At 42.9% G+C, this 13,736-nt stretch overlaps 2 protein-coding genes across 2 annotated transcripts in view; one reads left to right on the plus strand and one right to left on the minus strand.

Annotated features, from left to right (window-relative positions):
• rpa2 (replication protein A2) lies at positions 1–10,106 on the plus strand. Its single transcript, XM_024414908.2, has 9 exons — positions 1–152; positions 734–831; positions 1,052–1,153; positions 1,306–1,419; positions 1,631–1,705; positions 6,791–6,910; positions 8,468–8,599; positions 8,953–9,047; positions 9,353–10,106. Exons 1-9 carry the CDS (start codon positions 140–142, stop codon positions 9,438–9,440), a joined length of 837 nt encoding a protein of 278 aa, XP_024270676.1. The 5' UTR covers positions 1–139; the 3' UTR covers positions 9,441–10,106.
• Positions 8,736–13,736, minus strand: part of LOC112246530 (protein THEMIS2-like) — a 20,692-nt gene continuing 15,691 nt past the window's right edge. Inside the window, exons 4-6 of the mRNA XM_024414907.2 lie at positions 12,303–13,498; positions 10,895–11,009; positions 8,736–10,660 (exon numbers count right to left, since the gene is read on the minus strand). Coding sequence (XP_024270675.1) covers positions 10,560–10,660; positions 10,895–11,009; positions 12,303–13,498 — 1,412 coding nt within the window. The 3' untranslated portion in view covers positions 8,736–10,559. The remainder of the gene's footprint in view (positions 10,661–10,894; positions 11,010–12,302; positions 13,499–13,736) is intronic.

The following is a 13,736-nucleotide window of genomic DNA, read 5'->3' on the forward strand; positions in this document are numbered from 1 at the left end:
TATTGGACAATGGATTTCGCGGCATTTCTGTAGGGCGCATGCGTTCTATACTGTCAACGCGCGGAATTGTACAGGGGAGGGAATTGTCTTGCCACCTGTTTAAACATTATTTTATCCTATAACGTAAACTAACGGCACCATGTGGAACCAAGGTGAGTTTGTCTTTGTAGCAATGTTTTCTATGGCTGTCAACAATAGCTCAAAAGCGCTGCCTAGTTGTTGTAAATAACGTTAGCTTGCTAGCTAGTTACTGTAGCCAGCTCTCTGTTTTGTTGTGCAAAGTTCGGGTGCCTAGCTAGCTACCTTAGCTGACTTGGCTGTATTTCTTCTGTAAACCACAAGGCACCGAGCTTTTTGTCGTACAGTAACGAGAAACAACAGTAGCAAACGTTAGCTAGGTAACGTTGACCTTAACTAGTTACTGTAGTGCTTTTGTCAGCTAACTAACGTTAACTTATGTGGCTCGCTAGTTAACGTTGTGTGTAGTCTCCATCAATAAGCTACCTAACGTCGTTAGCTAGTAATGCAAGCTTGTTTACATTTAGTCAGAGAGTGGATTATTGCTGCAGTTGTCTCATTGTCACAACCGGCAGTGATTGTGCGCAGCATTATGGGACTCCCAATTGGCCCAGCGTCGTCTGGGTTTGGCCGGTGTAGGCCGTAATTGTAAATGATAATTTGTTCCTAACTGACTTGCCTAGTTAAATTTAAAAAACACTGCCATTTCATGTAGGGGGATCATACGGTGAATCAAACATGGGAGGTGGATACACTCAGTCCCCGGGAGGATTCGCATCACCTGCTGCCTCCCAGGGAGGAGAGAAGAAAGGGGTCTGTATTTGTCACTCACCAACTCCATATATTACACAGTTAGTGAAAAGGTCTGTCATCGTAATATTAGTAGCATAACCTATGGGCAACAGTTAAATAATAGCTAGACAGACAGTAAACATCCCCATGCACTATTGTCTGCCATTGTTGTATTTTTTGTTGTAGGATAAAGTTGGCTCAATGTGAATTACTCAGACTTACTATGTATGTATGTTTACAGAGACAACGTGCCCAACAGATTGTCCCCTGCACAGTGTCCCAGCTCATGTCTGCTGCCCAAGCAGAGGATGTCTTCAAAGTGGGAGAGGTAGAGGTTGCCCAGGTAACCCAAATTACATCTGTAAATATGAGGATGGTGGTGCGTTGTGATACAGTGACTCATAGACTGTTCAGAATTGTAATCTTCCATGTACAAATAAAATGTGTGAGGAGTGCCTTGGTATCACATTACAGTATTCTCTTTTTGTGTGCTAGGTTACAATTGTGGGCATCATCAGAACCACTGACAAATCCATGACCAATATCCAGTACAAAGTTGATGACATGACAGGGGCCCCTATGGATGTGAAGCAGTGGGTAGATACAGAGGTAATCCTCATCAGGGCAACTGAGGCTGCTAAGTACTAGGAACAGCAAGGATATACAGTACAGTCAACACTTGCAGTATCATTTCTAAATGTTAAATTAACAGATATTTTGTGACATCATGCTACACTCAAATGGGAGTTCAACTGCTAATCTGCTCACCTATAGTTCTGCCCTCCTATGGTTCTGCTCTGCTGTCTCTCCTCACTCATAGGATCCCAGTGTAGACAGCACTGTCATCCCCCCAGGCACTTACGTCAAGGTCTCTGGCAATTTGCGCTCCTTCCAGGTGAGGTCATCATTCCCATACAACTACATACCTTTATCTATAGGTCATATCACAGCCCTGACCACATGGTTTTCAAACAATGGAGAGCTATGTGTAACCTGAGATGTTTTATTTTATATGCATCTAGGGCAGGGAGTTGTCTCTTTGGCATTTTGATTCACAAATGTAAACCACCCATGCCAGTGGCGATTGGTGCCGTTTAAGATTAGGGTGTACGAGTCATATTTTTATGAGGCTGGCCATATTTCTATTACAGAATTTTGGATGACTGTCATTCGTATTCTATTCACCCAGCTCAATGTATCACGATAGGTTTAGGCTACTGCATAATACGCATATTTGCCCTATACCCATGAGGTTGCTACAACCTAACCTACAAATTTATGTTTATAGTGTAGGCACACAGGTTGAGAGAAATTGGAGTAATCAAGGTGAGACCGTGACACATTAAATACTGCCTTGCACACTCTTGCCTGCATCTAGCTGATCTGGTGTGTAATCATTTGTCCAAACAGTTATAAAATGTTCTGTTTTGCAACTAAAACAAGTTTCTATAGGACAAATTTGGGTAGGTCATCCCCGTTTAGTTCCGTTTGCTTCCGTTTAAGAAACATTTTCTAACAGAATTGGCGGAGTGAATGTACCGCTGGTCACTCACACACACGGTTCACTTTCATAGCAGCCACATACAGCATCATCACTTTGATGACCAGGTGCAACAATCTCCTCAAGCCAAACCTTCATACTACAACTGCTACACAGCCTACATCGTTGTCACCATATTAGCTAACGTCATAGTCAACAAAGTAGAACTATTAAAGCCACAATCAATCCCTGTGTACAATCACACAGTACAGTGTACAGCAGTCAGTTTAGCATTTACACTGGCAGGCCCGTGTGGCGATAAATTAATAAAACAGAAAGCTCACCTTGACTTGGAAGAGTTGCAGTGTTGGATAGCCTTAGCCACCTAGCCAACATAAATTGCATTTATCTCTGTCATGTTCTTATGTAGACTAAATCTGCTGGATGCAACATCTATATGTATTGATGCGATTTACATTAAAATTCTGATGACATGGTAAAACAAAAACCCTTTCATCGTTGACTCGAGCTGTCATGTAGTGTTCTCTAATAACCTCCCTCTCATAGGACACTTAAAGATAAGGTTTCTAGTAGGGATGCACGATATAACGGTGAACATATCGGAATCGGCTGATATTAGCTAAAAATGCCAGCATTGGTATCGGCCCAATGTCTAGTTTAACGCCAATGTGCAAAACCGATGTCAATGCTGACGTGCATACATATAGAACACAGGTAGATGACGTAATGGCGCCACGTAAAATGTTGCACGACACATGCAACACAGCATTCCTAACCTAACCTAGCAATGTCTGCTGTGTGGGTCGAGCTGTCATTTGAAAGAGTAAGAACATTTCAGCGAGACAACTCAGACGAAATTCATTAACGCTAAGAGAATGGAATTCCTTGCCCTTGACAGTCAACTGTGCTCTGTCGTGAGTGATGTTGGCTTTCGCGACTGGTCGAACACCTGTACACACTACCACGTGCGCTATTTATCAGATGTTGCCCTACCAGAGTTACACAGTAATAGCTTCACGACATACTATGGAACGCAGTTTGGGTCTTTGCATGTCAAATAACACTATTTGAAGCTTTTAATTTGACACGTAAATTAAAAGCTCCCTGGGCTCGAACCAGCAACACAACGACAACAGCCACCCTCGAAGCAACGTTGCCCATGCAGAGCAAGGGAAACAACCACTCCAAGGCTCAGAGTGAGCGAGTGACGTTTGAAACGTTATTAGCGCGCGCTAACTAGCCAGCCATTTCACTTCGGTTACACCAGCCTCATCTCGGGAGTTGATATGCTTGAAGTAATAAACAGCGCAATGCTTGACGCACAACGAGGAGCTGCTGGCAAAACGCACGAAAGTGCTGTTTGAATGAATGTTTACGCGCCTGCTTCTGCCAACCACCGCTCAGTCAGATACTTAGATACTTGTATGCTCAGTCAGATTATATGTAACGCATGACACGCTAGATAATATCTGGGAATATCATCAACCATGTGTAGTTAACTAGTGATTATGATTGATTGTTTTTTATAAGATAAGTTGCTAGCTAGCATTAAACTTATCTTGGCTTACTGCATTTGCGTAACAGGCAGTCTCCTTGTGGAGTGCAACAAGAGGCAGGTCGTTATTGCGTTGGACTAGTTAACTGTAAGGTTGCAAGTTTGGATCCCCTGAGCTGACAAGGTGAAAATCTGTCGTTCTGCCCCTGAACGAGGCATTTAACCCACCGTTCCTAGGCCGTCATTGAAAATAAGAATGTGTTCTTTAACTGACTTGCCTAGTTAAATAAAGATTAAATAGAGGTGTAAAAAAAAAACATCTGCCAAATCGGTGTCCAAAAATACAGATTTCCGATTGTTATGAAAACTTGAAATCGGCCCTAATTAATCGGCCATTCCGATTTTAATCGGTCGACCTCTAGTACCAACCTGCTCCGGCTTACCTTCCGGGACTTACCCTATACCATAAAGCTACGACCGGTCGTAATACAATGGGACTACTGAATAAGCTCAGGCTTTCTAGATCCGTATCCTATAATTGGTTCAGCCTATGACTCTCACCTCCCCAAGATTTCAGAATTAGTGATAACAGGTGGAGGAACTGTGCCTACGTTGTATCTGGTGCTGGCTCCTGTTCACTGATTCAGAATCTCTAGTTCAACAGTAAATCGTGACGGACCCTGCTCACAGCGCCAACTCGCGGACGATTAGTAAAGCTTAAACCAAGTTTATTTACCCATTGGGTCATACAGCTGCATAAGACAAATACATTTAGGTTGGAGTCATTAAACTTGTTTTTCAACCACTCCACAAATTTCTTGTTAACCTCTCGCTAGCGTCCCACCTCGACAACAGCCAGTGAAATTGCAGGGCGACAAATTCAAAACCAAATTCAAATTCAAAATCCCATAATTAAATTTCCTCAAACATGCATGTATTATCCACCATTTTAAAGATCAACTTCTTGTAAATCCAACCACAGTGTCCGATTTCAAGAAGGCTTTACTGCGAAAGCACACCAAACGATTATGTCAGTACCTAGTCACAGAAAAACACAGCCATTTTTCCAGCCATAGAGAGGAGTCACAAAAAGCAGAAATAGAGAGAAAATGAATTACTAACCTGATGATCTTCATCAGATGGCACTCATAGGACTTCATGTTACACAATACATGTATGTTTTGTTTGATAAAGTTCATATTTATATCCAAAAATCTGTTTACATTGGTGCGTTATGGTCAGAAATGCATTGTCTCAAACAAACATCCGGTGAAAGTCTAGAGAGCCACATCAAATAACAGAAATACTCATCATAAACATTGATAAACGATACAAGTGTTAAGCATGGAATTATAGATCAAATTCTCCTTAATGCAACCGCTGAGCCAGATTTCAAAACTGCTTTACGGCGAAAGCACTTTGCGATTATGTTAGGTCAGCTCCTAGCCACAGAAACCCATAGAGCCATTTTCCAAACAAGGAGAGGTGTCAGAAATAGCATTAAAATTAATCACTTACCTTTGATGATCTTCATCTGGTGGCACTCCCAGGTCTCCATGTTAGACAGTAAATGTTTGTTTTGTTCGATAATGTCCCTCTTTATGACCAAAAACCTCATTTTTTGTTTGTGCGTTTTGTCCAGTAATCCGAATGCAGAAAGCGCGTGCACTAATTCCAGACTAAAAGTTTTTTTTAAATTACAATAAAAGTTAGAAACATGCCAAACAATGTTTAAAATCAATCCTCTGCTTGTTTTTGTCATAAATAATCAATAATATTTAAACCGGACAAAAGCTTCGTCAATAGGAAAGGAGAAACAAGAAAGGCGCATTTACGATCAGACGCATGGCTGATTAATGGAAACTGGCCACTGATTTGAAAGTGCTGTATCTTCCTAATTTTTCAGAGTAAAAGCCTGAAGCAATGCCTAAAGACAGGCCACATGTAGAGGAAGGCACAGAGCTCGTGAACTGGGTCCTAAGTCTTTGTATGGTGGATAGGCTTTCAATGGAAAAACAACCTTTCAAAAATAATAGTCCTTCCTGGTTGGATTTTCCTCGGGTTTTCGCCTGCCATATCAGTTCTATTATACTCACAGACATTCTTTTAACAGTTTTGGAAACTTTAGAGTATTTTCTATCCAAATCTACTAATTATATGCATATCCTGTCTTCTGGGCTTGAGTAGCAGGCAGTTTAATTTGGGAACACTTTTCATCCAAAATTCCGAATGCTGCCCCCTACCATAGAGAAGTTAATAAACTATAGTTTTGGCAAGTCGGTTAGGACATCTACTTTGTGCATGACACATGTAATTTAACCAACAATTGTTTACAGACAGATTATTTCACTTATAATTCACTGTATCACAATTCCAGTGGGTCAGAGGTTTACATACACTAAGTTGACTGTGCCTTTAACAAGCTTGGAAAATTCCAGAAAATGATGTCATGGCTTTAGAAGCTTCTGATAGGCTAATTTACATAATTTGAGTCAATTGGAGGTGTACCTGTGGATGTATTTCAAGGCCTACCTTCAAATTCAGTGCCTCTTTGCTTGACATCATGGGAAAATCAAAAGAAATCAGCCAAGACCTCAGAAAATAAATTGTAGACCTCCACAAGTCTGGTTCATCCTTGGAAGCAATTTCCAAACGCCTGAATGTACCACGTTCATCTGTACAAACAATAGTACGCAAGTATAAACACCATGGGACCCCGCAGCCGTCATACCGCTCAGGAAGGAGACACATTCTGTCTCTTAGAGATGAACGTACTTTGGTGCAAAAAGTGCAAATCAATCCCAGAACAACAGCAAAGGCCTTATATATTTATATTTGCCCCAATTTGGGTGGAGTTTCCTCCTCTCTAAACATAACTTCCTGTCAAGTAATAAAGATGTAAAGTGATGCAGACACAAAATCCTCACACACACATATATATATAGAACTGTGGGTGTTTGTGTGTAACTTCCTGTCTTCAATAGAACCACAGGTCCGTGGTGGCGTTCAACGTCCGGCCCCTTCAGGACATGAACGAGATCACCTCCCACATGCTGGAGGTGGTGCAGGCACACATGCTGCTCAGCAAACCACAGACTATTATGGTGAGAACTTCCTTCACACATGACAAAGAGTACCAGGGCCTAAAAAAACAACCGCCACCTGCCAAATGTGGGTAGATTTTGGCATTGGTAGCTAAGATGCCTATTTCACCAGCCACGTTGGCAGGTGGTCAGGGCTCCACACTTTGAGCGTTTCACTCGCATTTGTTAATAAAAAGTCAAGTATGATCACATTTATAGCAAAATAAATGAAGCAGTAGCTGTTTTTAAAGTATTTCTGCCATTTTGTTTCATAGCTGGTAAATTAATCGCACAAAGTTAAAGAACTACAAATCCTATAGCCTATCCCACCTTGAGCTGCAACACTGCCTGTCTAGGGGCTGTACGTCCATGAAGAGCTAAGTGAAAAATTGTTTTTTAGAAGCGCTGTGCACAGGTATAAACATTTGTCTAATTTACTTGAATCGGAAGTTTATTTATGTGAGACTTTGTCCTCGAGTTTCTTGGCAATTTACTTTGTTTTGTTTGCAAGCTAGATTGTTTTTCAATGTTTGAGTTTCAACTATTAGGGCAGAGTAGACAATTCTGCAATTAGTCAGACTGAATCTCAGACACATGACTCTCGCATCGCTTTACCACGGTAACCTATTGCCCTTAAAGGGCCAGGTGAACATCTGTGATATTTTGGTTAACACTCAGGTCACAAAAAATATAAAATTAAACAATATACCACATTACTTCTTACTAGTAATACATTTTTCATTTTAGCAACATTACAAAGCATGCTCATCTTTTTTGTGTTTTTTTTTGTTTGTTGAATTTTACCCCCTTTTTCTCCCCAATTTCGTGGTATCCAATTGTTGTAGTAGCTACTATCTTGTCTCATCGCTACAACTCCCGTACGGGCTCGGGAGAGACGAAGGTTGAAAGTCATGCGTCCTCCGATACACAACCCAACCAGCCGTACTGCTACCTACCACTGCGCGCATCTAACCCTACTCGGGTGCCAGCCGCACCAATGTGTCGGAGGGTACACCGTGCACCTGGCAACCTTGGTTAGCGCGCACTGCGCCCGGCCCGCCACAGGAGTCGCTGGTGCGCGATGAGACAAGGACATCCCTACCGACCAAGCCCTCCCTAACCCGGACGACGCTAGGCCAATTGTGCGTCGCCCCACGGACCTCTCGGTCGCGGCCGGTTGCGACAGACCCTGGGCGCAAACCCAGGGACTCTGATGGCACAGCTGGCGCTGCAGTACAGCACCCTTAACCACTGCGCCACCCGGGAGGCCCGTGTTTTGTTGATGTAATTATAGGCTGGGGGGATATTTTGTCTGGTAAAAAAATGTAGTGTGGTAGGCCCTGAAAAGCACCACTATGCCTGAATATCTGACTATTTCGCAACTGTCCACTCTGTGACTACTGTTATACGAGTTGGCCTTGGCCCAACTGCCACATATTTAAATGGAGATGAATGAATCATTAAACTTAGCTTTGAATAAGGCCGTTCAAGCTCAGTAATGCCACAATCACATGAAGTTTTGTTTTGAGTCTATTCCTGTGTGGCACCACTCACACACAGTTTTGGTTCCATTTTTAGATGGGCGGAGGAGGGGGAATGAACACTAGCATGGTGCCCATGTCACGGCCGGGAATGGGTGGCAACATGGGAGGTGGATACTCGGGTGCTAACGACATGTCCACTAACGGCCTGAGTCCAAGCCAGAACCAGGTGAGTCTGTAATGGACTGAAGAAAAGTGCTGGAAACTCTAAATAGTTGGTAGGATAAACAATAGGTAGCCTAAACTCACCTACCATACCAATTTAGAAAGTAAACCAGCACACCTTACCTGTTACCAGGTGAATGGAGAGAAAAAGTGTACTTTTATTTTAAAAAATCCAGCACACTAGATGATTAGAACATTTATTGGGTCTCAACAGTTTTTCTATTTATTGAAAATGCCTTACCAAACATACCATACTGCCATCTATAGGACTGACAGAACAATTGGGAAGTCTTGAAGTTGTTCTGATTGGCACAATATTCTATATGAATGTTTGTTATTCTCATGTCCTCTCATAAGGTGCTGAGCTTGATAAGGAGCTGTCCAGACGCACAGGGTATCAGCACACAGAACTTGCAGCAGAGTCTCAGAGGCATGAGCTTGGCTGTCATCAAGTAAGACATTCCCTTCCCTCTGTCCTCAAATCAGGCTCTGAAGTTCTTGATATGCTTGAATGTGTCCTGTTTGACCACAACAGTGGTCAGCGTTAAGATACAAATATTTTATAGAACAAGTATGCTTTTCTGGGATGTAGAATAAGTAATATCAGCTCTTTTCATTGCATTTCTGTCTGCAATGTTCAACATTTGCCTACTGAATGTGGCCCAGTGCACTCTCATGTGCGAGGCATAACAGAGTAGACTGCATAATTAAGCATTCTGCATTGGCACCAGTCTTACTGTCTTTTGTCTAATCATAGGCAAGCAGTGGAGTTCCTCAGCAACGAAGGACACATCTTCTCCACCATCGACGAGGATCACTTCAAGTCTACGGACAATGACGACTAAAGCATCTCTCCATTCCCTGTTAGCACTAAGAACATAGATCACAGATCATAGACTTGGGACCATTCTCAACACAGTGTGCGCTATGAGCGGACGATTGTGTATATAAGAATAACGCCCAAAACCCTCTTAGAATTTTAAGATCTCAACACTCTGAAAATAGAACCAGTAGTCATTCATGGAACCACGATTCATACTGAGTAACATCATGGGATGTCTATATAATCCTGAGGGTTTCTGTGAAATTAGGCCTTCTTGGTTAGACGGACACATCCTGTTTCAACTTCCGTTCTGTTAATTATATTACAGTAAGGGTGGGTGCACCACAGGCCAATGGTTTTTCTCACAGTGAATGCAATCTGTGACTGACTAGTTCCTGAATCATTGGTATTGGTAGTTGTCATTTAAAAATGGTGAACAGAATGCAATTCCTATTCAGATTTTTTTATGTCTCTGTTTTGTTTTTGTCTCTAGTAAACATATATTTTCAGAAAAATGTTCTCCGGATATTTGATCCCCAGATATTACTATTACTTCCCAATTGACTATATAAAGTATCTCTTACAATGTGTGTAACCTTAGAATTCAGAGATATAAGATCATACAGTATTGATAACCAAAGCAATGATACATATGCACCAGTAAAGCTTTGTATTGCGAATGAAGATCCCCACTGTTATCACTCCGGCTTTCTGATATTGACCTCCACTCTTTTAACAGGAAGGTCACTGACACTGCCAGACTAGCATCATTGAGTTTTAAAATTAGGGGGGAAATTTAGTTACATTTCATAATGTAGCAGTGTATTTTGTAACTGGACCTTAAACACCAATGGGCTATTATCATAAGCATTTCTGATAATCGGTTGGCAAGTGTTGCTTGTGATTGCAGCAACGTAGAGAAAATGAAAACCAAGTAACAAAGTCTTGGTACAATAAGACATGTATCCTGTTTTTGCATGCATAGTCTCATCTCAAAGTATTCACATTTACAGTGGCTGGCTATCAGTCTGCATAGTTTTGACATTCAGTTGTCTTGCACCCCATAGTCTAGTCTATTTTATGCAATGAGACTTGGTTACTTGAATAGTTGGCCTTTTTAATAGTAGTTCCTCTGGCTGGTTCAGTAAAGTAAAAAACTGTCCTGTGCCGTTTTCAACATGTCGTCCACTTGCTCATAAGCATGGTCGCTGCACTCATCTGCTTGCACTTCATATTTCGGTGCTGTTGAAAGACAAGTTCATTTTAGGTTTACCGTATAATCTAGGTTTTGTGTGAAGTGGTCACCCAGCGCAAAAACATTTATCTAAACAAAGAATAAAACTACAGATAACAGTAAAATGTTTTATAAAAAGCTACACCAAATGCAGAACGATGAATGGGACAGTTTTTGGCGTTGACTTTTACTTCCCTGATGTCATAGCTCACAAGTAATTTCTAATGTAGGATATACTGTACCTTTATTGTTGGGCTTGTGACTTATAGACGTGACGTAAGTGTTTGGCTGAGCCTTTCCTGACTTGACACCGGTCATAGGCTTTCTTGGATTCAGCGGAGGGGCATCCATGATAGCCTTCACGACAACAGGAAAAATGAAACTACCGTTATATTAGGAGGTGTACATGCTATGTTGAAAAAACAGGAACCACATACTTGCATGGGGCGAGGTGTCTGCATAATCAAATAACATCTTTACATGATAACTGATGAGACTACAGTAACATGTTATATAAGACATTGATTGAACAACCCAAGACCCTATTATATAAGGCAGCATTCTAGTCCTAGTCAAATGAAGTCACAACTTATTCTACTTATTTAAAGTGTATTTCACAATATCTCAACACATAACACACATTTCCCCAGGTTCTGTGTTGTTGTGGGTTTGTGTGTGTGTATTTCAGGAAATAGCTTCCTGGATTCTAAGCAGCTGATTGGTCGACCCCATCGCAGATTTGAGCTCTGACCCCTCCCTCTCATCAGGGGATACAGCTGTCTCTGAAATTACCAACTCCTTCTCCACCTTGATAAAATTAAGTGTTCCTTTGTTAGAAGAGAGCTTTTTATGTTCTATGTTGATTGTAGTGGCAGTCAGTAAAAGTTTTGTGGATATTATTTTGTAGCCGCTCCTTCCGAGGTATGTATGCCAATAGGATTTAGTGTTTTTGATTTTTGAAATTGTTCACTAAGTATTAGTAATAGTAATTGTCCCTGGGGGAGGGCAACGCACCTTGGGAGTGTTTAGGCAAGAGGCCTGCGGGCATACATAACCCGTAGTATTGAATCTGTCTATGCACACTAGGTAAGACCTGGGCGGACCACCCCCTGTATTTTGGTTAGCGCGCCAGGTGGTGCTAAAGGTTAGGTAAGTAGTGGGAAGGCAGGTAAGGTAGAAGAGGGGACTAACTTTTACTTTCTTTGCTTTGGTTCCATCCAGACCCTTTTCCTCACCTTACCGTGTGTAGGAGTAATAAATTCCCTGTAAACTGTATTTTTCTCTGCTTCTGTCACCCTTCCCCACACCTACGATCACATACTTTTTTCACTCCACGGGGAGAAGAGATGTAGCGGGGTATGGCGTTCCCTCCAAGAGGCGTATGTAACAACACTTTACAGATACTTTTAAAAAAAGTTAAAACAGAAACAGCAGACATAGAGACAGTACAGTGACACAAAAAAAACGAGACAATTTCACAGCTAAGACAAGGAATGTGGGGGCTCCAAGGCAGAGTACAAGGGCAATACATGGGATGCAAGACAGTAGGTAGGACAGTAAACAAGTCCAGCAAGACAGGAGTGACAACAGGAGATGAGCAGCGCTATATCTTGCCTAGAAAGTACATAAGGTCTGAAAAGAAGAGCTTACCGGAGGCAGAGGAGCAGGGGGCCTGTGAGTCTTTTTGCTATCAAGACTTAGACCACTCAACAGGGAAAGGGTGCCACTTTTGGGTGGATGGCAGGGGGTGTCTGGTTGTGAGGATGAAGGGGTTGCCTTTGAAGACTTTGAGCCTGACGATGGCTTTGATCTTGACGATGGCTTTGGTGGACGTGGTGGTGGGGGCTCATCTGATGCGGTGAGCTTTCGAAATTCGCAATAGAATGAGTCTGTCACCTCTGTAACTGTCTCCAGGTGATATTCTTGGGCCAAAGGCAAGGGGTCATTAGTAAAGGACAAAGACATGTTAAGCCAGTGAGTGGGTATCTCAAAGCACCTCTCTGGATTCCCTGGAAGGCTGGCCTGTATCATGGGCTGTATAGTAGTAGCCTCCAGCCTCAGGGATGAGAACCCCACCAGAGGATCTGTCTCCAGCTCTGCGTCACGGCTCGCCACCTTAACGTCCAACGGCAGAGCGAAGGCCTTGCACAAGTCCATCAGGCTGTACTTCTTGTTGTCCGGGAGCTTCTCCACAAAGTGGCTCTGCATGCACAGGGGCAAGTGGACCACCTCGCTCTCCTCCTCTTCATCCTCCTCCTCGTCATTGTCCACTTCTTGGAGACGTCTACATACAAGGACCTCCATGGTCTGGTTATTCTTCTCCTGGCTAGTTCTTCCACCGGGCAGCTTCACCTTCTCGCAGCGCAGCACCTCCAGCTGCTCGCCCACACTGAGCGCCAGAAAACCCTCCTCATCCAGCTCCTCACTGTGCTGCGTCACCCTGACCTTGAGAAACAGTACCCGGGTCGAGGCGGCGTACAGCTCGTACACTGACTCAAACTCCCGCGGCCTCCGTCTCAGGAGTCCCCCGTAGCGCTGCGACACTAGGAAGTACTGGCGGGAATTGCGCCCCTTGATACCCGAAACCAGAACCATGGCTGTGGAACCACGCTTGTGAAGGACTAGATGATGGCCTTTGTGTAGTTCAGCCAGCCAGGTACAGCGGAACAGAGGCTGGCCCTCATGGTGCTCCAGTATTTCAGCCGTGGTGGGGAAGGCCTCATCTGGCTGGGCAAATACCTCGGGCAGAGTGAGTGGGGTCACAAATGTGAAGTCTTGGGATTGCGTCGTCACGTCGACTACATCCACCTCCAAGCTGGAGGGGAACTTGACTATGTTCTTCCTCACTGTGAGAAAATTTGAGAAATTATGTTGAAGGGTGTAGACCCACACAGTAAAGTACTCCATTTGATGATGAGCAGAACACAAAAACTAAGCTGTATGTTCAAAATGTACAATCCTGTAGTGCAATGATTTGTGAAAAAGAAATGCAGGCTACAGCTTGCCAATAGCTTTAATGATGTGCTCCTCAGCCAACACATCTCTCACTTCTAGATTATAACATGATATCTCAGTGTTTTTTCA

The sequence above is a fragment of the Oncorhynchus tshawytscha genome, linkage group LG03, assembly GCF_018296145.1.
Source record: "Oncorhynchus tshawytscha isolate Ot180627B linkage group LG03, Otsh_v2.0, whole genome shotgun sequence".
Classification (NCBI taxonomy): Eukaryota; Metazoa; Chordata; class Actinopteri; order Salmoniformes; family Salmonidae; genus Oncorhynchus; species Oncorhynchus tshawytscha.

Bases quoted from the DNA above. Each gene is read 5' to 3' on its own strand.
- rpa2 (XM_024414908.2), top strand. The intron at 1,154-1,305 runs GTAACCCAAATT...TTTGTGTGCTAG, and splicing joins GAGAGGTAGAGGTTGCCCAG to GTTACAATTGTGGGCATCAT. The intron at 9,048-9,352 runs GTAAGACATTCC...GTCTAATCATAG, and splicing joins ATGAGCTTGGCTGTCATCAA to GCAAGCAGTGGAGTTCCTCA.